Raw genomic sequence first — 20,240 nt, forward strand, 5'->3', positions numbered from 1 at the left:
CTATCGTCCTTATTGTGCCTGTTCCTACTTTATCTATCAACACTTTAGCATCAGAAAGCAGTGACACAGGATGTCTTTGCAGAGTTGTCATCAAACTACGAGCTTCCTCAAGGAATTGTACAACTGAGTGTCTGCTTAGGGTCTCGTATGAACAAATTACACATGAGGCCTTTTGTGAATGTTTTTTCTAGAATTGTTTCATTTTATTATTATTATTATTATTATTATTATTATTATTATTATTATTATTGTTATTTATTTTTTCTATTTAAATTTTTTTTTTTTTTTTGCACTTTCTGCATGAAAAAACTAAACTGGGCTTCTTAAGAAGGTTGGACAAATTGTCTAAAATGAATCTCCATACCTTCAAATTCAAAGTTTTCACTATAGGATTGCATGTGTTTACACACACACTCAGTAGCTCCAGCAGGCATTAGTAGGTATTGTATTATATACTTCATAAACCAACACTTTGCACCCTTGCCAGAGTGTAATCAAAAGCTGTGATAGTTTACAATGATACCTGATGCTGCTTGTCTTTAGCATCGCTGTTTGAGACCCATGAAACCCTAAAATCACCTTCCCAATCCAAACTGGAAACTTACAGGCCACTTGTCATTGGCCCAAAACATCCTCAGTAGGATGCATGCCAGCAGGTTATTTTTGTTTGATATCTCCACCTACTGGTGGTGAGTAAAAACAACCTCAATTTCACAACCTTTGTGCAGGATGTGCACCACAGAGCAGAGCTACACCAACGAATCAGTTTATATAAGCTTATTGCTATTAAATTGCTAAGTGTACATGTAAGATGATAAGCAGCAAAAAAATTGCAATAAAGAAAATAAACAGTGTCACCATTTCATTTCATAATTTGTCAACCAGAGAGCAATGACAAGTTGATTTTTCAGGTGTCCCACTTAGTATGTACCTCAGTCACAGTTAAAAAACCCCAAAAACTAAGGGATCAGTATCAATATCAATATTATTATCAATATATATATATTTATATATATATATAAAATCTGAAATCAGGGTTACTATGTGTGCTTGAGTACCAGACACATTGAGAGCAAACTCTGTTCCATCCACCTTTCTTGACATGAGTGGGTTTTTTTTTCTCATGTAATGTGTGATCATCTTGTGGGAAATGATTAATTAGTAAGTAAAATTTGCTCTATCAGGAAATCACACAATATAACTTAACAGACTTTGCTCTTGGGTAAACATTTAGCAAGTGTTCTTGCCTGCCCTCTTATCCAGGCTAATGTTTTCACAGTTGTATCATCATTGGGATTTAAGAAACTCGACTTTAACAATATCTGCATCAAAATACAAGTAAATGACCAACGGATATCAGACCAACCCAAGATATAACTTTTCATTCCCGGCTTACTGCATGATTAATAATAAGTCTCTGCATTTGTTGCAATATACCGTTGTGTCCTCCTTTGACCCCATCATGGAAAAGTAGCATATGACAACATGTTTACTTCATAGTAAATTATTAGGCTCCAATCACTGACAAAAACTAGCTGATTTATAAACTAGTTAAGACACAGTTCAGGACTTGTCAGCAAATGCATGAAATATTTACTGTAGCCAGTGCACTGTTGTAATGAGAGGACATGTGATGAACAAGCATCTCTGGATTAATAAGAAAAAGAGTCCATGTCAGGTTAGTGGAGTAACATTGCCAGACTCTAACCTTACATACCTCACTGTACATATTTGTATGCACAAATCAGGTGAGCAGACTCAGTGTTACAGCTTCAGCTCTTACAACCAGAACTCAGTGACGACTCATGGCTGATGAGAAGATGGAGATGGGTGAAGTTGGGACCTCTCTCATGACTACAGAATCTAAACAGACTCCGATCAGACCTCTGAACAAATTTGAGAGGTTATTTCAGCCCTGTCTGGGCGAGCTGGTAGGAACTACATTCTTTGTGTTTATCGGGTGTGTGTCAGTCATAGAGAATGTGGAGTCTGCGGGGAGGCTTCAGCCAGCTCTGGTGCATGGTCTGGCTGTAGCCATCATGGTGGCTTGCATGGCTGAGATCAGGTGAGGATCATCTTCCCTGTTCTTTCAAAAACAGATATTTTATCCACATTGTGCAGTTTATTGTGCCATGAAAAAAAAGAGTTTTAGCTTAGTTATCATAGAATTCTGGATGGTTTAATAATCAATTTCATATAACTGCTAAGTCAGTAATTTCTTTTGATTCATACCATCTATGGTGGTTTTGAGTGCATATGCATCTCAAAAACTAATTGTTTAAAAACGTGAAAAAATGGAGCACAATGAGCCTCACATTAGAGACATTACTTATCTGTGCCATTGAACATTCACTATTACTTTACATGTTTCTGTACATCACATTTTAGTAGTCAAAGGATTATATTTAGAAAACAGCCATCTGAATAAATCAGTCCTGACTACTCATACTATTATTCATTCAATCTGTGTTAAACAATTTAATCTTTTACAAATAATTTGCAGAAACTTTCCATCACTTAAACTTAAAATTGGCTAAAACTCAAATGTTTACCCCACAACTGAAGTTTTAGCTTTATTTTTTGCCTCTACAGTGGTTCCCATTTCAACCCTCCCTTCACCCTGGCCATCTTTCTGTGTGGGGGGATGGAGATGAACATGGTGGTCCCGTACCTCGCATGTCAGTTGGTTGGAGGGGTGCTTGGAGCTGCTATGGCAAAGGTGAAGCTGTCACATTTGTATATCATTAAATCATCCTTAGACTCTCTTATATGTACGTGAAATGGGACCTCTTCACAACTGAATCACAACTGACCGATGCCAACAGGCAATGACCTCCAGAGAGAACTACGCCAAGGCCCACGGGGCCGCGTTTGATCTGCTACAGTCAGATGGTCCAATAGGAGGAGCTCTGTTTGGAGAGGTCGCCATGACCTGCTTGGTCACCATGGTGGTGCTGCTGGGGGCTGTGAACGCCAAGACCAGAAGCCCCCTGGTGCCTTTCATGGTTGGCTGCACTGTTATCATCAATGTCCTGGCAGGGTGAGTAATGATTTGTGAGAGGAAGAACTGGGAATTTACATATGAAAGGTTCATTTTTACAGTAAAGTGCATCTGTTTTGAAAGAGCATTAGGGACATTTTGCAGTAAAATTCTTTATCTGCATGACTTCATTTCCTCTAAATGCATTCATGGTAATTTAATCTCTCATCACATTAGCAGTTTTATTGCTATATCTCACATAGGATGATTGGATGTCATGTTTTTGCTGCAGCAGTGATGCAAACAGAGGAGACCATTCCAGTTCACATAAATATTCGTATGTTCCACACAAATAGTGAGAAAATCATCCAAATATCTTCTTTAATTGTTTGTTTTATCAGTGGAGATGTATCTGGGACATGTCTGAACCCAGCCAGAGCCTTTGGTCCAGCCATAGTGAGCAACTACTGGACTTATCACTGGGTCTACTGGGTAGGACCCATTGCAGGAGGTCTAATAGCAGCTGCCCTTGTCCGGTAGGTGCAACACAACACATACACTTAATACTAAAACACTAACCCATGTTAAAATAGTTCGATTTATTGCATATATGATAAAGAGGACATATTATGACCATTTTTAGTGTTCATCATTTTATTCTTAGTGTATACTAAAATAGATTTACATGTGTCAATGTCCGAAATAAAAAAGACATTATTTTTCTTCAGAGCATTTTTTCTCTGACCAATCAGAGCCTTGTATGCTCTGATTGGTCAGCTTAAGAGCAGGCAACTATACATTCTGCCCACATCTTGCTTTCTTGCTCAGTTGTAAACAAACGATTGTAGTAGTTTGAGTCAGAGGCCTATCTTGAACAAGACAATGATAGACCCGATCCTTTCAAGTTGGACTAGAGCAGGAAAACAAGCATACCCACTGCCAGGCAATTTGACTTCAGGACAACCTCAAAGGTAGGGGGTCACCACGGCTTTGTTGTCTTGCTGGTTTACTGAAAAATGAACCGAATGGTCAGATTGTGGATAATCAATCTGAGTTAACAAGGCATAGCATGTCAATATTGACAAACTTCTTAGCATTTACACTATATCTTTATGCATGTTGCTCCACTGCTTTGTACTAAAGTGATCAGGTCACCGGGACCCCCAGTTATACTTCACAAATCCACAATGCATGGCCTACTTACAGGTTGTGAGTCTGAGTCTCCTGACGGACGATGTAAAGCGGGAACTGCTTCGTACTTCACACATAACCATTGCGAAAGTCCTGCGTTGAACTGTGTGCGGTTTTTGAAGCAGTCCTCCTTGGAGTGCTGGGCACACAGTAAAATATTTGGATCAGTTGAGGGAATCTGGTTTAAATGAATTCCAGCCACTGAGTTCTTTGTGGTTCTGTCGATGGTCAAGCGTACAAAGTAGATTTCTCCAGGCAAGTTAGAACACAGTCTCTTTTCGGCATGGCTACAAAACTAAAAAAACTTTTCCTGGCCTTTATTTTAAGTAGTTGTGTGCTGTGCTGCATGCTAAGCTTGCAGTGCTCATCCAGCTTGCAGGTGGGTGGTGCTGAGGGACGTACTGATGTCTATAAGTCTAGGAAGTAAGGCAGACAAAAACTAACACATTATACGAAAGGGAAAACTCGTAAAAGCATAATAGGTCCTCTTTAAAGATTCTTACTGACTAAACAAATTGTTTTCCTGTTTTGGCAGACTCCTTCTCGGAGACCACAAGATTCGACTCATTCTGAAATGAGGTTATGTTCACACCAACACACTTAGATCATCAGATGGCTTTATCCTCTACAGTTACAATATAACCCCCTTCTTTTCTTCCACTGAGATGTTCTTGTATACCTTTATTGCTACACAATAAACTTAACTAGACTAAACATAATGAAAGGTTCTTATGTTTTTATTCAAGTTGGTTGTTTAAGAACAAGTGTTGGAGTGTGATGCTTGTGTGCTTGTACAGTGTGTGATATCATACTTAACTTACAGTATAATTTAGTATCTACTTGGTCCTGCCACACTGTAGGTAAAGTTAAACAGAGCTGTAGATAATTAGTAAACTGAATAAACTTGGCTCTCTGTCTCAAGAGTTTGCATGCTGGTTTGTATTAACTTGAATTTGCACATACTCTGCTGGGTTGTAAATAAAACCATGATTTATTTTCAGAACTCCTACACAATCCCTGATGTGAGGACATGTATTTCTCCTGGCTAGTACTCGTTGCAATGCCAGACATCATAGAAATCTATTTTTCAACCAGGTGCATGACAGGTGCATGAGTGACCACAACAACACAAGTAGAAAATTGTCTAACTCATTACCTTTTGAATTGAGAAGAACATTCATATATATATATATATATAAAAAGCTTGTGCCAAAATTCAATTACTTCACATTTTCGACCACAAATGCTGCTCACCGTTAAAAGGAGACCAAATGGCAACCTTTTCAAAGCCAAGAGACATCTCTGCTCCAGCTTTGTGTTCCTCCTTGCCTGTCCCCGGTCTCTATAGCCGGAGCAGTGAATGCCTGTTCGGCACTGGAGGGTATCATGCTGTTTCCATATTGTACCCCTGAGCCTCCCCACAGCAGTGTCCCACATGGGAAAGCAGGGCAGGCGGTGGGATAAACCAATTACCCCCCAGTCTGGACGGACTCCTGCCGGTGCACCATGCAGCACCTCCCGTCTGAGCCCTCCTGGGCTCATTCCCCATGAGAGCCTGCTGGAATTCCCTGAGATGAGAATTGTGTGGTCTCAAAAGCCTGCAGAGAGGCTATATTTTGCTTCGAAATTTGACATGGTGGCCCCTTGGGACAATACTGAGGGAGGAGACTTCAAACTGGGCTTCTGAAGGGTGAAAAAAGTTTGTGGAAGCCTTGATTTTTTGGCAACATTCACCAAATAAGATTTTTATTTTGCAGCCTGTAACCATGTCTTATATACATAGACCCCTCTTGGTGCCCAGAAAATGTTTTAGCAGTTTATTTTAGCAGTCCATATTAAAATTGATCTAAAATATCGAGTGCCATTTGTCATATCATTTGTCTAATATCCAATTTTTTAAAACAAAGGCATTAAATGTCCCAGAAACATAAAAAAAAGAAGTCCAGTATGTTTTTAATGGCTGGTTACAACTTTAATAATATGCAGTTTCATCGGTTTTAGCTGAGACTGACACAGACAACATGCATAAGGAGAGAACAGATACGGAGAAATATGAACTATGGTAAGAATATGTAGCAGAAATACACAAGACGAGAAAATGTGGACCGAGTGAGGGCTCACCCCTCCTCTAGCTCCTTGGATTCATGGGCCCTGATGGTTTCTAGATGACAGCAGCCGTGACAATGGTCATTATGTCTGCCAGAGGCCTTGTCACTGCAGGGCCATTGTGTGGGCCCCATTCACCACACAGTCATTTACACTTTCATTGGCAGCTATTTAGTCCTCATAAAAAGTTCAACACACCAATTTGTGAGCCCTGCTCAGCCAAGGAGAAGTGTGGAATAGGCTCGGAAAGCAGTTGCTTTAAAAGTCAATTAATTGTTCCCCTCTTCTGGGAGGGGCTGAGGGGGAGGATCCCCAGGCTTTGGGGCCTCACATCTGTCCATTCGTCTTCTTGGGCTGTGATGCAGGGGCCACACAAAAGTTTGATTCAGTCTGCTCAGAGCTTTAGCCATTTAAGGAGATTTTGTATTTCATTTTATGCTAGGGCTATCCTATTATCATAAGAATCTGATTACAGGGGAAAGGATGGTATGCAAAAGGAAAAAGGAGCTAAATAAGCTTGTAGGACACTTCAGCTCTAAACGCCATTCTCCTCATAAAATCAGAGATTATGCAGCATATGATGAGAATAGAGGGGCGTAAGTTCATTTAAGGGTTTAGCAGAGAAAGAGTGCAGAGGTTTAAGCGGTCATTGCATTCTTGTGAAATAGAAGACCTCATGAAATTTAGATTTTTATGCATTGGTCATGAGCTGAATCACTTCTGAACATTTTATCACTCACATATGAACTGAGATTCTCCGTTAAGATAAAAATGTGTAATTATGTAAAAATAATATGTTTGAAATTCAAATTTAGAATTTTTCTTTATTGTAGATAACAAAACCAAAATTGTACTTTTCAAAAACCACATGCCTTTATGAATGTTTATCAATCTAACGTATATTAAAACAACCACTGCCTTAGATATTTGGCTGCAACAACCAAAAGAGTCTACTTTCACCGTGATTTACAACACATAAAAATAAAACACCTTTCACTTTTTCAAGGACGCTTGGCAGAGTTAAATCATTTGATCTCGACAATAAAAGTGAAAGACCTAGAGGATTTATTGAATCCAGTCAAATATAAACTTCAACCAAATGTTTCTTTGGCTCATCTCAATACCTAAAGAATTTAAGATCAAATGAAAGCTTAAACAATTGTACCATGAAAGCTGAACAGACATCGGAGTAAATCATTCTTAAAACAAAGAAAAATATTATTTTTACCAGAACTGGACAATGTGGCAAATCATCCTTTGAATAAACAAAGATATGTGGAGGAGTCTTGAAATTATTTATTTTTCAACAACACCGAGTATAAATAGACAAAACAAAGAGGATTTGAAACTTCAGCACAGATGAATCCGAATGAAAATAACTCCACAGTCATATATGTTCAAGTCTACTCACTAAGACAAACTGGTGATTATAAATGGCGGCCCTTCATTCTACCCTCCCGCCTCAGTTCAGAGGGCAACTGTCAAACTGAGCCAGCAAAGTGAACAACAGTCGATGTGGGGAGAAGCACAAAGAGGGAGCAGCAACCCAACCCCTTCTCAGTCTCCCAGGACCGAGGGCAGTGATGGGAAAGAGACAAAGGCTAGCCCTCCCTGAGCCTCAGTGCAGGAGGCCCCTGCTGTTTGCCCCTGTTCTGCTCCTCCAAATGTGTTTTTCACCAGAAGTTCAGTAGCTTTCTCCCTGCTGGTGATACTGGACGCCACCTTGAAGGCACATTAAAACATTACAGGGATCCCGCAGTGCCGGTACAGGGTTGAGAATGCCTGTGGATGAAAACTGTAGGGCTCAGTGCCGCCAAAACAACACACTTCCTCAGTCTGAAGGGAAGTCACAGGAATTCAGACGTGCCGCCCGGGCAGTCTGGTAGACAGACAGGAAGTCTTTGTATCGCGGGGCACACCCTAACCAAGCTTCCCCAAAGTGTTCTGACCCTGTGAAGAGAAACTGTCCATCCCCGGGCCTCACGTGACACCGTAGGAGTGTGTGGATGTGTCCATGCCAAGATGAGATGGATTGAGATGTCCCCGGAGCCACTTGTCGCTCAAACACTCTACTGCGCTGCCAGTACACCCTCACCGCTGTCACCTCCACCAATGATGTCTGACTTTCAGGGCTGTGGGTGACATTCTTGATGTAGCCTCGGACCACTGAAAAAGAAATGGCAGAATTCCCTTTACCATGTTTATAAATTTAGTGCATGAAAATCAAGTAAATAATCAGTTAAAGATCTATATTAGAAATCCATTTATCTCCAAATCATATAAGTTTCCTACATTTATTCAGTGTTTTCTGACTTTTACTTTTCTTCTTCAGCCATGTGCACTTTTACTGCTCATGTGCTTTCACCTTCCTTAAAATGGGCATAGGGGTTTTGTGAGACCAAAGCATGGCAATCAATCTCTATTGATTCTTCTCAAGCACAGGCCCCTCCCACTCGGCAGCTCCCCCCTCCCCCCACGCGCGCGCGCGCGCGCGCGCGCACACACACACACACCACATCTGTTTGACCTCTGCTAACTGCACGGCCAGCAGATCTGCTGCTTTGATGAAGTATTCAGATCCTTAACCTAGGTAAAAGCAGTAATAATACAATGTACGAATACTCTATTACAAGTAAAAGCCCTCAAAATTTTGAGTAATATTACAAATGTACTATCAGAAAATTACTCACTTATGCACTTAATTACAGTTTCTAAAATTATCATTGTTATTTTGTATGTAAAATCTGTAGAGGAACTAATAAGTATGTTTGTGAAATGAATAAAAATCACAACATATTATATATACTACTTAAATAAATGCAGAGGAGAAGTATAAAGTTGCATATAAGTAAAATGAAAGTAAATGCATTTAATAGTATGTACAATACTTGAAGGACTGTACTAAATTTACTTTACTGTAGCTGATATTTTCTGGTCATTTATGCCGTTTTGAATGTTACTGTTGCTTAAAGCTTCATTCTCAGTTGGAAACATTTATACAAGACCTATTATGCCATTTACACCCTTTGTCTCTCAGACCGAATCCCATTCATATTTTCATAGTTTGTACAGTGTGGCCAAGTCACATGCTACTTTGTAAAGAAACAGTCAGATGATATGGGGAGGGCAGGAAAACTTCAATATATCTTCGTGAGAATTTGATGATGGGTGCTCTGTCAGTGTGTTTCCTTGTACAGTGAGAAACAGATCTTGGATGTAGAGTGAGATCATATGTGTACCTACCAAAGTCACTGTTGCAGATGGCCATCAGGAGTTCTGTATCATTGCAGGGTCGACAAGAAGCTGTGGGTAGAGAAAATTAGTGCAGAAAATGAAAACCTTTTTTGCTGTATAGCACAGTGACATTTAAGATGATGGAAACTTGTATCAGATCATTTTGTCAGGTGTGATTTTCTCAATTTTATCACTTTTCTCATATCATAATCAACCTCTCCCAGTCTGTGCATGACCCCAAGCTCCATGACTGACATGATTGATAGCTAGGTGTCTTTGCTCCTCCCTGCCACTTCACTGACCTGAACTCTCACATACCAGCTCCATTCATCTCCCTCCTCACATCACAGAGTGACGAAACCAGGGTTTAGGGGAAGGAATGCTGCTCCTGTGTTTGTGCTGCCCACCACACCGCCGGCAGATCAAAAACCCCTGCTAGTCTTGACCCTGTGTTTGACTCCTATTGTATCTCCCTAATTGAATGACCCAGTGCCAATGCAGAAGACTGCAGGAGTCAAACACTCTGCCAGATTGGTAATGCAGAAAAGATAAACCAGCAGCTGTCTATTATGGACACAGAATGACATCACCACTCTGGGACAGGCCCTCACACATGGATAAATGCTAATAAACACACATGCACAATGATAAGGCATTTGTGGAATCTGCAAAGTATTTGCCGTCTCAATTCAGGCCCCTTGGTTACGTGCCCCCCAGCCGCCCTGTGGTCTGCTCTGTCCTCTCTGCTTTGTCTGTCGATGGAAACCAGACAGCCGGACAAAACACGAGACTGACCAGCAGCTGCACACTCCAGTCGGCAAAATTGGGGTCTGTAATTAAATAACCACTACTTTTTCTAAACTAGGAATTAGGATTGGTCAGTTAAAGTCCCTCACATCAGTAATTTGAACCACCAGCAAATGGTCACTGGCTGATGATTAGAGTTTTTGGTGCCACTTATTTATTAAGGCACCTTTTATAAAGGGTAACTACTGATTTTATAAATAGTTCATTAATTGTTTTCTGATGCTTTAAGATCAGTTGTGAGCCATTACTAAGAACAAATTTTGGGTTGCCAGGCTGTGAAATCTCTCTTTTTGTTGATGTTTGGCCTTTCTATTTTGTAATAACGAAGTTATAAACTTTATAAATGGTGATTGTTCTGTAATAAATGCTTAATGAATTGATGATAAATTGATTTTGGTCCAGATCTTCTGAAGCCTTTTCCCAGAAGGTAAGAGGTTGATATGGTTCAATTAAAGGGATTTTTTCACATCCTGACAACCTAGATATTGGTCTTATTAATGGCTTATAAGAAGACGAGGCAAGTGACTGTTGCCTACTTAAGTACATCATTTGAGTGTTTCCAATTTTATTTCACTTTATACTTCTACTCCACTTTTTTGTTACAGATATAATTGCGCTATAGACTATTTATCTGTCAGCTGTAGTTACTGTTCAGGTTAAGAATTTGTACTTTTACTTGAGTAAAGGATCTGAGTACTTCTTCCACTACCGCTTATAAATTAACTATTAATCTTGAGTAAATTATGTCTTATACATGAATAAAGTCATCAGTAACCTCCGCCAAGATGTTTTCACCCCTGTGTGTTTGTTTGCAGGCAAAAAGTAAGGCTACTGAACCGATCTGCACTGAACTTGGTGGAGGGGTGGGGAATGGGTCAGGGAAGAACGCATTAATTTTTGGGTCATACACAGAGCATTTACTCTGAATTAGATTTTTTTTTCTGTGAAGTCTGGTGTATGTTGTTTGACATTGGCTTTGGTGGTCTTCACTCTTTGCGTGTCCTTCTAGTTAGGCTATAACTTAAAGTCTACTAAACACTCTATAAATTGCGTTTTCTCACACTCATATCAAATGTATTGATGCATCTATTTAGAACATGTCTTCATAGGCTACCAGATTCCGAGAAAGTGGACTCACTCTGCAGCCCGCTGTGGCCCAAGTCGGGCACAGCACTCCTGTTGCCCAACAGCTCATATCTAAAGCCCATCGTGCGTCTGCTCCAGTGTCCTTCCCTCTGCGGGCTGGCTTGGAGGTAGAGAGCGGGCCTGTGCGGTCCATCTGCCCGGAAACAGAACACCTGCCGCGGCCGCTCGCCATCAGTCACCAGCAGCTCCAGCTCTCCGGCCCGTTCGATGAACACGCTGGCTCCGCGGAAAGAGGGAGATGGTTTGATGCAGACGGTGGTGCGCAGGTTGGAGGACAGGTTGGGCTCCAGAACCACTCTGACAGCCTGGCCCGGGTAGACCCACCTCACCGAGCCCTCTGTACAGCGCAGCCGCACCTGGAGCACGATTCTGGAGTCCACAGCAGCTGCAAAACCGCTGGATTTTGCGGTAAAAACGTATGATAGTAATTCAACAATATTTACATTTCTGCTGTGTGACATTGTTACATTACATTGAAATTGCTTAATCTATTAATCAATTATAGATCAGTTATAATCCACTGATTAAAGCAGATTTTAGGATGTAAAACCAATCCAAATGAATAATGCGAATCCTTTTTATTCGCTAATAATGCAGTTATAAATGTTGGTAATCCATTATTAAACGAAGACGAATTTCTCACGTTCTAATAGGGTAGCAGGTCGGCAGTTATACATGTTAATAAGTCACTGATAAAGGGGTTTAATCCTTCAAGACCTGTGTTAATATGTTGTTGATAAATGGAACAGTCAAAGGGAGATTTCACAACCTACAGCAACCCACGCGTTTGTTCATACTGGTGTCTTGAAAATGATTAATAAAGTCATTAGCCACAACTTCAAATCCTTTATAAATGTCACGTTATTGCTATCGCTGCTGCGCCTTTCAAATAGTCAATATGCGCTTCAAAATGCTGTTTATTTTCCCATTTCTTTTCTCGGTTTCAAAGTGCCTGAACCTGTCCTGCACAAAAATAAAAATAAAAATAAAAAAAATAGAAAAGTCCCCTCACCTTCCAGTCCAGCTGCACAGATCAGCCGCACAGTGCCGTAACTGAAGAGCCAGAAAACACAGCAGAACGGTCGCATTTGGCAACATCTCACCCACACAGAGATAAAAACGCAGACAGAAGTGGACGGAAGCGCATGGCTACAAAAAACAAGTTTGTCTGGGAGATATCGACAGTCGCTACAAGCGCTCTGCTGCACCTTGTGTGGTTCAGCTTCACTATATCCTCTCTCTCGCGCGCTCTCTCTCTCTCTCTCCCTCTCTCTCTCTCGTTCTCTCACATTCTCTAATTAGAGCTGATCCAGTTGTTGGGGACTGCTGGCCTCTACAGGTCTTTGTCTTTCCTCTATAAAGAGACAATGATGTTGAAAGCCTTCAGCCATCTGTTAACATCAGTGCGCCTGTTTGCACAATAATTCACCCGCTTTAAAAGTCTCTCGGCAGTTTATTATACCACCAAAGTTATTAGTTAGGCTGTACTTAGCCAAAATTTTTAATACTCTTAAACCGTGTTTTTTTATCCTTCATTTAAATTTGCAAAAGTAAACGAAACAAAAATTAGTCTGAGTCTATATCACTGAGTATCAGAGCAGCTGATCCTGATGAGGTCGTTTCAGAAAGGCTATAACTAAAAAAAGAGGAGATTAAAAAAAAGAGAATATGGAATTAAAAATAAAAAGTCCGTGTGCTTCTGTGTTTGGGCTTCATCTAGTGGCGGGATGGCGCAGCGCACAGTCCCCTCACATCTGGAAGGCAAAATCCAACGTAGTCTGCTGGGAGGCTTTTCCAGCCCCGAAGAAACCCACAGCAGGGGGAAGCTGTGTCTCAACAGCCGCTAATAATGTAGATGAATACAAACTGGAATGCGTCACCAGCTTTCATCAATGATTAATACACTGAGGATGAGTAGGTTCACTTCATTTTAACCTGCAGGGTCTTTGTGCAAAAAAAAAAAAAAAAAAAATTGGCACCGTTTCAAGGTTTTGCTGGTGGCGACATCTTGTGGAGGTAACGTCTGTGGAGCGGAACCGTGCAGGCCACTGTGAGGGCTGATGGCTGCAGCTTCTCTCGGGGTTTGTGTACAGGCCCCGAGGCAGCATCAGATGAAAGGGTTGTGGTTTTTGATGGGTAAACTATGTCGTTGAGTAAAATTACACTCATATGGAGAGATCGGCCAGATGTTGTCTCAGCTGCAGGAAAAAAAAAGAAGCTGTTTATTGCTCAAGTCACTAAATCTCAAAGTCAGGACGAGATCTGGAATATAATCACGTTTGTCATCACCGATTTGAAAAGACACTCATATTCGCAAAACTTCTCGGCGTTGTCGTCACTGACAGTGTAGTAGACGATGATTTTATGATTTTGCTTCAAACATCTCTAGAAAATTGTTGCTTCACCTTCGTTTTTCCATTAAACTGCGACACCAAAGTTAGATCTATGAGCCCATACGCAGCTTTAATATCGCATTGGTGTCAGTCCTCTCACATTCAGAATGACCAGTAGTGAGCCAGAAACCAGACGGAGTTCTTTTAGCTACAGGAGTACCGGATGGTCAGACTGGGTCATGTGTCCCAGAGAGACAAAGCAAAGTCATATGAATGGAGGCTTTGTGCCTGAAAGAAGACAGTGGCCTCTTATCGGCACAGTGCAGCCTGTATCCTTCATATACTGTAGGAGTCCACAAGGTGATGCAAACTGTCTCCCGTCAGAAAACAGATGGGAAAATTCCAGGCCTCTGACATGATCTGAAATCATTTTAAAATCACAAAATCAAATTCAAATTCTGTTCACAGTGTGGTTGTCCACGCTTTTATGTCCATGCCGCAGTCAAATGTCATTGTGTAATATGATCATTTACACTGTCTTTGGCTGAATGAATTCAAACTGTCAAAATGAAGTCACTCCGCCATGACTCGCTTTGAGGCCTTAACTCGAGTCCATCTTTGAGCGCGAATTTGAGTGCGTGCAGTATAAACACTGGTGGTGACGATGAAAATGATGTTGATGAAACGAGAGGAGCACGCTTTGTAGGTTTCTTCTAATGAGGCCCACTGAAGCACCACAACTCCAGGGTATATTTTCATTCTCATCAGATGTGGTTCATAGCTTCTTTTTTATTATTATCATTATTGTTATTGCTGCTTTAAAATGATTGAAAATCATATAAATACCAAAGCAGATTAATTACAGGACTCTTTCAACTTCAGATCAGGCCTTCATCGTTTCATCTGAACTGAGGGGTCACAGAAACATTTCTGTAATGTAAAGACGTGCTGATGAGTGCTTCATTAGTCTCTTGTGACAAGAAAGCTCCTTATACAAAACTGCAACAGGAAAATATCTATTTTTAATCACCCCCCCCCTCCTCCCCAAACCATTAGAATAATTCATACAAACCAGAAACTTGCTCAGCATAAATGGTCAAACATTCCTTTTGAACGTGACCCCCCGACACAGAACAACTGTGAAGCATTTACAAAAATATATATTCCGCAGTCTAATGAAGCATTTAGATTTAGCATTTAGATTAGGACTTGAAGACAACAATACTTTGTGAAACGCATACAAAATTTATTTAGATATTTTAAAGATGATGAAGTTGGAGTTTAGATTTCAAAATAACACTTACTCTGCATGGCATTGATTATTTCGATTATTTGACACGATGCTGTTGCCTACAAACATTATCTACATTGACATTATGTGGATAAATGTAAAAAGAATGCAGAATAATGAACCTTAGAACCTTCATGTGGCGTGAAAGACATGACTGGAAATGAAACTTAAACAAATGTCTGTAACTTGCGGAAACACTGTCACAGTCGATAGCTGGATAAGGTTGTTATGATAACATGGATACAAAGTTTTATAGTAAAGAAAAAAAAAGACAAAGCCATGCCATTATGTAGATGGATAATCTTAAGATGACAGCAGTGATACTAAACGCAACAAAAATACCCTTTAAAGATGCAATGTCACTTTCCTTTTTTTTTTATTTTTTCAGCAGCGTATTAAATATTTGTATATGTACACTTTTGAAAGTTACATAGAAAAAATATAGTATTACAGTAGGCTTGTTAGTTAGTAGCTTGTTAAACAATGATTTCGGCATATATCAGCCTCCGCTGACCTAAACATCCAGAGCACATATACTCATCTTTTATCACTGAAGAAGCCTTTGTCCGTGCTGCTCTCTCTGATGGTGACTGTCATGAAGTTCATAGTGACATCTGTCACGGTCACAGTGTCCAGGTTGGTGAAACTGGGGGTCCAGGACGAGGCTGATCGCGCGGTTTCATCGTGGATGGACTCGGCCTCTGTGGAGATGACAGCAGGTTGTTCCCGGGGCAGACAGTACTGCTTCAACTGATGGCTCCGGTGCTCTGCAGAGTGCTTCAGCTTGCCGGCCTGAGGAACAGACACCCTGCTCAGAAAATGAGTCCTGTGCCCCATGTGGTCGCTTTTACGCGCTTTATCTGGGCTGAACGCGCAGGTGTAAGACAAGCCCGCGCCCACCAAGTGTCTCTGCTCGCAGCTGGATTTGGGTGTAATCGTGGTTTCCTCCTGAAACCTCTTGGTCAGCTGGAGGAGGCTGTGGTCTGACGTCTCCCCGTGGTGATGCAGGCGTCGGGTCATTTTGGAAAGGCCGTGTGACACCGGCTCCTCCAGGAACCTGCTCCGCTTGGTGTCCGGCTCTGCTGAGCTGCAGCCATCATCTTGATCATAATGTAATTGCAGCTTCGGTTTGCGCCCTCTCTTCTTGGGGAACCCGGTGGATTCTTGGAGTGTCAGGGCAGCTGGAGGGGTTGGCCTGGGCCTCCTCTCTGGCTCTGGTGGTCGGACGTGGACACTCTCTCCTCTGTTGACCGCGCTCGGTGGGAAGATTGTGGGAACCACGGCGCGTAAACCCTCCCGGGCCCTTGGTGTTATGACAGGCTCCGGGATGGGATAGGAAACCTGGATCGCTCTGGGAGCCTCTCTTCTAAATTCATACGTCTTTTCTTTGGCTTTGGCTTTGGCCTGAGGACAGAGCAAATAACGTTTATGAAAGGAGGTTTCCCAGAAGCCTCCTGAGGAAATTTAAAGGTTTAAGAGAAGCAGCTGTTTGGTTACACTGGACGTTCAAGGCCTCGTCCTGAGGTTGTTTATTTTTTAAAGAATTCAAGGCAATAAAAAGGAAAATAAGTCAGATACATAATAACTGATAAAATGTACAAGTACTGTTACATAACCTTAGCTCATCAAAATCATGTGGTAAATTAGAGAATTTCTTTTGAGTTACAGATGTCATTCCCCTAGTTTTAAGGTGACTCTAACACACAGCTGAGCACTTTCAAAATGACTAAGGCCGTCGTTGTCATATCATGGAAATGATTCATCACTGTGTCATTTTTGACAAACCTCAGAGAGGCGACAAGATCAAAACATTCACCTTCAGAAGAAATGTCTCAGGTTTGGGTCCCCTCTTTTTCGGCCCGAACAGCTCCCTTTCGCGCTCCCTGTGGAAGAAAATCATTTGAAGAATCGTCACGACACATGAACTAATTATTTCTTATTTAGTCTATAGTTCAATCGGAATATTTAATTTTTCACATAAGAGCAAAACTCTTTCACTGGGGCGAGATTAAGACAGTTTTCATGGCGGCTTTTATTTAAAAATCAGTTTAGTTGAATTAAAATGAAAAATGTGCCAGAATAAAGGAGAGGAGTTGCTTGTGATGTAAAAAACTGTAACACATCTTTCACCCATTTGAGCTGGAAATGAATCACTTCGCTCCACAAACACCTGCCATCGCTTCTTTTACGAAAAGTAAAGATTGAAAGACTAAAATCCAGACTTCATGTCTTATTGATATGGGCATTTTCGTGGTGCGGAGAGCGCGGTGCCATTTCGTTTGTGCCGACAGAGGCCTACTGCTGCGCTGTCAAACCCTCACCTCTCCTCGAAGGCAGCGAAGAGTCGTGCATCCAGAATGTTTTCCTCCGGCTCCCAAGTGCTGTACCTGTGTCACAACAGCAAAGAGGAGAGGTATTTGGCACCATACATTGAGCTGGATCGCATGCCAAAGCGCGCACACACGCGGCCCAACACTTTTTATCAAAGCAATTTTGCTGCGTATACGCTGCAATTACAGACTACGTAGCCGACAGTGACGCATGGTGAACCCAGCCATTGCTAAAGCTATAGTGTGGACTTGAACACATCACAGCGGGCTGAAGCTTAGACATTTTCACCCCCTGACTGGCGCACACGAGCCAGCGGACCCACAGCAGCCTGCACGACGGCACACAGAGCAGATGAAATGGATAAAAAAAAAACATCCACAAGCTGAGTAGCGACAGAGTCTGAGGTGCAGTTGTACGAGCGGCCAGGATGGAGCGCTGTCCTTCTCAGCCTCGGATATTATATACTCACTTCTGAGACCAGCCCTTCCATTTCACGAGATATTCCCAACGACCCTGCAAAAGAGATCCGTTATAGATTCAGGTTATCAGAGAATTTGTCTGTCGGCGCTGCACAAACAAATGGTTGCGTAATAGGTGTGGAGACACAGCCAGTGGGGGGGAAAAAAAGCAGCGAATACCCGTCTGATTCGCCGTTTAATGATGGACTCGGCTGCGAAGACGCTCTCACCGACAGCCGAGAGCTCCATGATTCACCATGCACCTCCGTTTATTTCTGTCCCTTTTATTATTTTTGGCTTCCCCGTGTCCTCTTCGGGTTGTTTAATTTCGCACATCCCATAATACGCAATCTGAAGAGGACGTCATCACGTCTTTTTCTGTTGCCAGGCACCGCAGTCGGTAGGACGGATCGTGGTGGAGCACATTGGCTCAGTTGTTGCTACGTGCTCCGGGTTTCTGAGTGAAGGGGAGGAGCCCCGCTGCTCTGGCTGCTGTACAGGAATCTCTGGCACAGTAGAAACAGGCGAAGTCAGAGGCTCCCGGAGCGGATCCACGGACCCCGGAGGTCCCCGAGGGGGGGTCCAGAGAGTCCACACTAAAGGAAATAATAGTTTAATTTCAGCGGCTTTCAAACGAACAATAAGAGAGAAGAATGGGCGGTTGAATGAAATGTCAAACACAGCCCCTTCACACAAACTAACTGTGAATATGAGTCTCTATATGTAAACACGAATAATTCAAGAACAAAATTCAAACTAATGTCTTCACTAATAAATATTTAAGCATGAAAATTGTATTAAAAGGAGCCATAAATGGCGAGACATGTGTCCTACTCGAGGATGAGTGAAGTCAGAACTATCTCAGGGTATGAGAGTCACCCTCAGACACTATGACTGGCCTGTAAATTCATGAATGATTATTCAAAAGAATTAGTTCAATATAATCTGAGACAGCTCAGTTTAATTTACACGTGCACCCGCCCCAGGTTCACAGTGCTGAGACTCAAATGAAAGCGCATGCACGAGCTGTAAGGCAACACTATGAGTAATTGGACTGTTGCGCATTGTGGCTTCATTAAGATTTGACGCACATTGTGTCTGCACATTGTTCGACCTGTAGACACGTATTGTGTTAAAGTCAGAGAGCAGTGAGAAAGTCTGAGGCAGTTTAAACATTTCTTGAGTCGGTCCTTTTTTAATTAGGATTCCAGAGACGAGATTTTATTGGCGCATATGGTCAGTCTGTATAGACTCACATGACGAACGAAAAGAGTGGTTTTTGTAACATCTTTATTGTTGAGCTAAATGACCTGAGCGGTAATTGTGGTGCAGAATGAGCGCATCCATTTTCATTGCAACGCTCAAACACACGCAGAATTTACTTGAAGAGCACGTAACAGTTTTTATTCTGATGGACTAAAGACTGTTTTGAAGTTTGGCAAATTTAAGTCCTCATGAGTTCAAAATTTTGAAAAAGCAAACTGCTAAAAAAAAAATGAAAAAGCTGAAAAGTGGATTCACCTGGCACACTGGACTTCATCCAGTGTGTTCTTGGCTAAAATAAAATTTCAAATTGTCTCTGGTTTATGTAAAAGAGCCCACAAAACATGTTGACATCCTGCTGCATTTCTGCCATCAACATTGGAGCTTTGTGCCTCATTTGCTTTAATCTTTGAAATTAATCTTTGTGTTTTTTTCTCTATAAATAAGCTTATGAAGGCCTGGTGTCTCACAGATATATAAAAAAAAATGTTGCAGTTATTCCTCAGTGACGGCGGTAGTGAAATAATTTTTAAACCTTTTAATTGTTGTGATTTTATTAACAGAGTTAAATAGAACAATTATTATTATTGTTATTATTATTATTATTACTATTATTATTAGGCCTATTATTAATATTAGTAGTAGTAGTAGTAGTGGTAGTAGTAGTAGTATTTCTGATGGTTATTTACTTCATACAAAAACCTAAGCAGTTCGAATTTAATTGAACATAAAATATTTATATTTCAGCAATAATCAGTAAGTGAATTCTGTAATAAATAAAAAAATTATAATAACAACAACAATAGTAATAAATTATATAATAATTATATGTAATATTATATATATTTAACAACTATGATGAGAACATTGATAACACAAATTAATCATTATAATAAGGGAGAATATGATTGAAGTGCGGAGCTACTGTATCTCTCCAGTTCTTGTCATTTTCTGTGGCCTCGCGCAATTTTCCACGGTCATCAGCTGTTATTTTAAAAGATAAATGAAGATAAAATAAAATTATAATAGGCTACATTTAAGTTTTGTCGAAAGAAACACGAGTGTATTTTATTCTTCAAAGTCTTTGTATCTGCAAAAAA

At 41.0% G+C, this 20,240-nt stretch overlaps 3 protein-coding genes across 4 annotated transcripts; 1 reads left to right on the forward strand and 2 right to left on the reverse strand.

The window, feature by feature from the left end:
- The first annotated feature begins 1,647 nt into the window (after positions 1–1,647).
- On the forward strand, positions 1,648–4,890 carry LOC111227213 (aquaporin-8-like). Its single transcript, XM_022752644.1, has 5 exons — positions 1,648–2,065; positions 2,593–2,719; positions 2,826–3,040; positions 3,382–3,516; positions 4,707–4,890. The coding sequence occupies exons 1-5, from the start codon at positions 1,806–1,808 to the stop codon at positions 4,747–4,749; spliced, it is 780 nt and encodes a 259-aa protein (XP_022608365.1). The 5' UTR covers positions 1,648–1,805; the 3' UTR covers positions 4,750–4,890.
- Positions 4,891–6,855: 1,965 nt separating this feature from the next.
- LOC111227117 (meteorin-like protein) lies at positions 6,856–13,079 on the reverse strand. The gene is made up of 4 exons (XM_022752524.1): positions 12,477–13,079; positions 11,457–11,860; positions 9,521–9,580; positions 6,856–8,443 (listed from the first exon to the last, which is right to left on the reverse strand). Exons 1-4 carry the CDS (start codon positions 12,560–12,562, stop codon positions 8,109–8,111), a joined length of 885 nt encoding a protein of 294 aa, XP_022608245.1. The 5' UTR covers positions 12,563–13,079; the 3' UTR covers positions 6,856–8,108.
- Positions 13,080–14,838: 1,759 nt separating this feature from the next.
- LOC111227041 (chromobox protein homolog 8-like) lies at positions 14,839–18,308 on the reverse strand. Of its 2 annotated transcripts, XM_022752411.1 has the most exons (5): positions 18,058–18,307; positions 17,889–17,932; positions 17,410–17,475; positions 16,905–16,971; positions 14,841–16,492 (listed from the first exon to the last, which is right to left on the reverse strand). In XM_022752411.1, exons 1-5 carry the CDS (start codon positions 18,124–18,126, stop codon positions 15,626–15,628), a joined length of 1,113 nt encoding a protein of 370 aa, XP_022608132.1. In that variant the 5' UTR covers positions 18,127–18,307; the 3' UTR covers positions 14,841–15,625. The 2 variants fall into 2 exon arrangements, with proteins under 2 accessions (XP_022608133.1, XP_022608132.1); XM_022752412.1 differs by lacking the exon at positions 17,410–17,475 and having other exon boundaries at positions 14,839–16,492; positions 18,058–18,308.
- Between the last annotated feature and the right edge of the window lie 1,932 nt (positions 18,309–20,240).

Source organism: Seriola dumerili, unplaced genomic scaffold (genome assembly GCF_002260705.1).
Source record: "Seriola dumerili isolate Sdu_G_001 unplaced genomic scaffold, Sdu_1.0 BDQW01000169.1, whole genome shotgun sequence".
In the NCBI taxonomy this organism is placed as follows: Eukaryota; Metazoa; Chordata; class Actinopteri; order Carangiformes; family Carangidae; genus Seriola; species Seriola dumerili.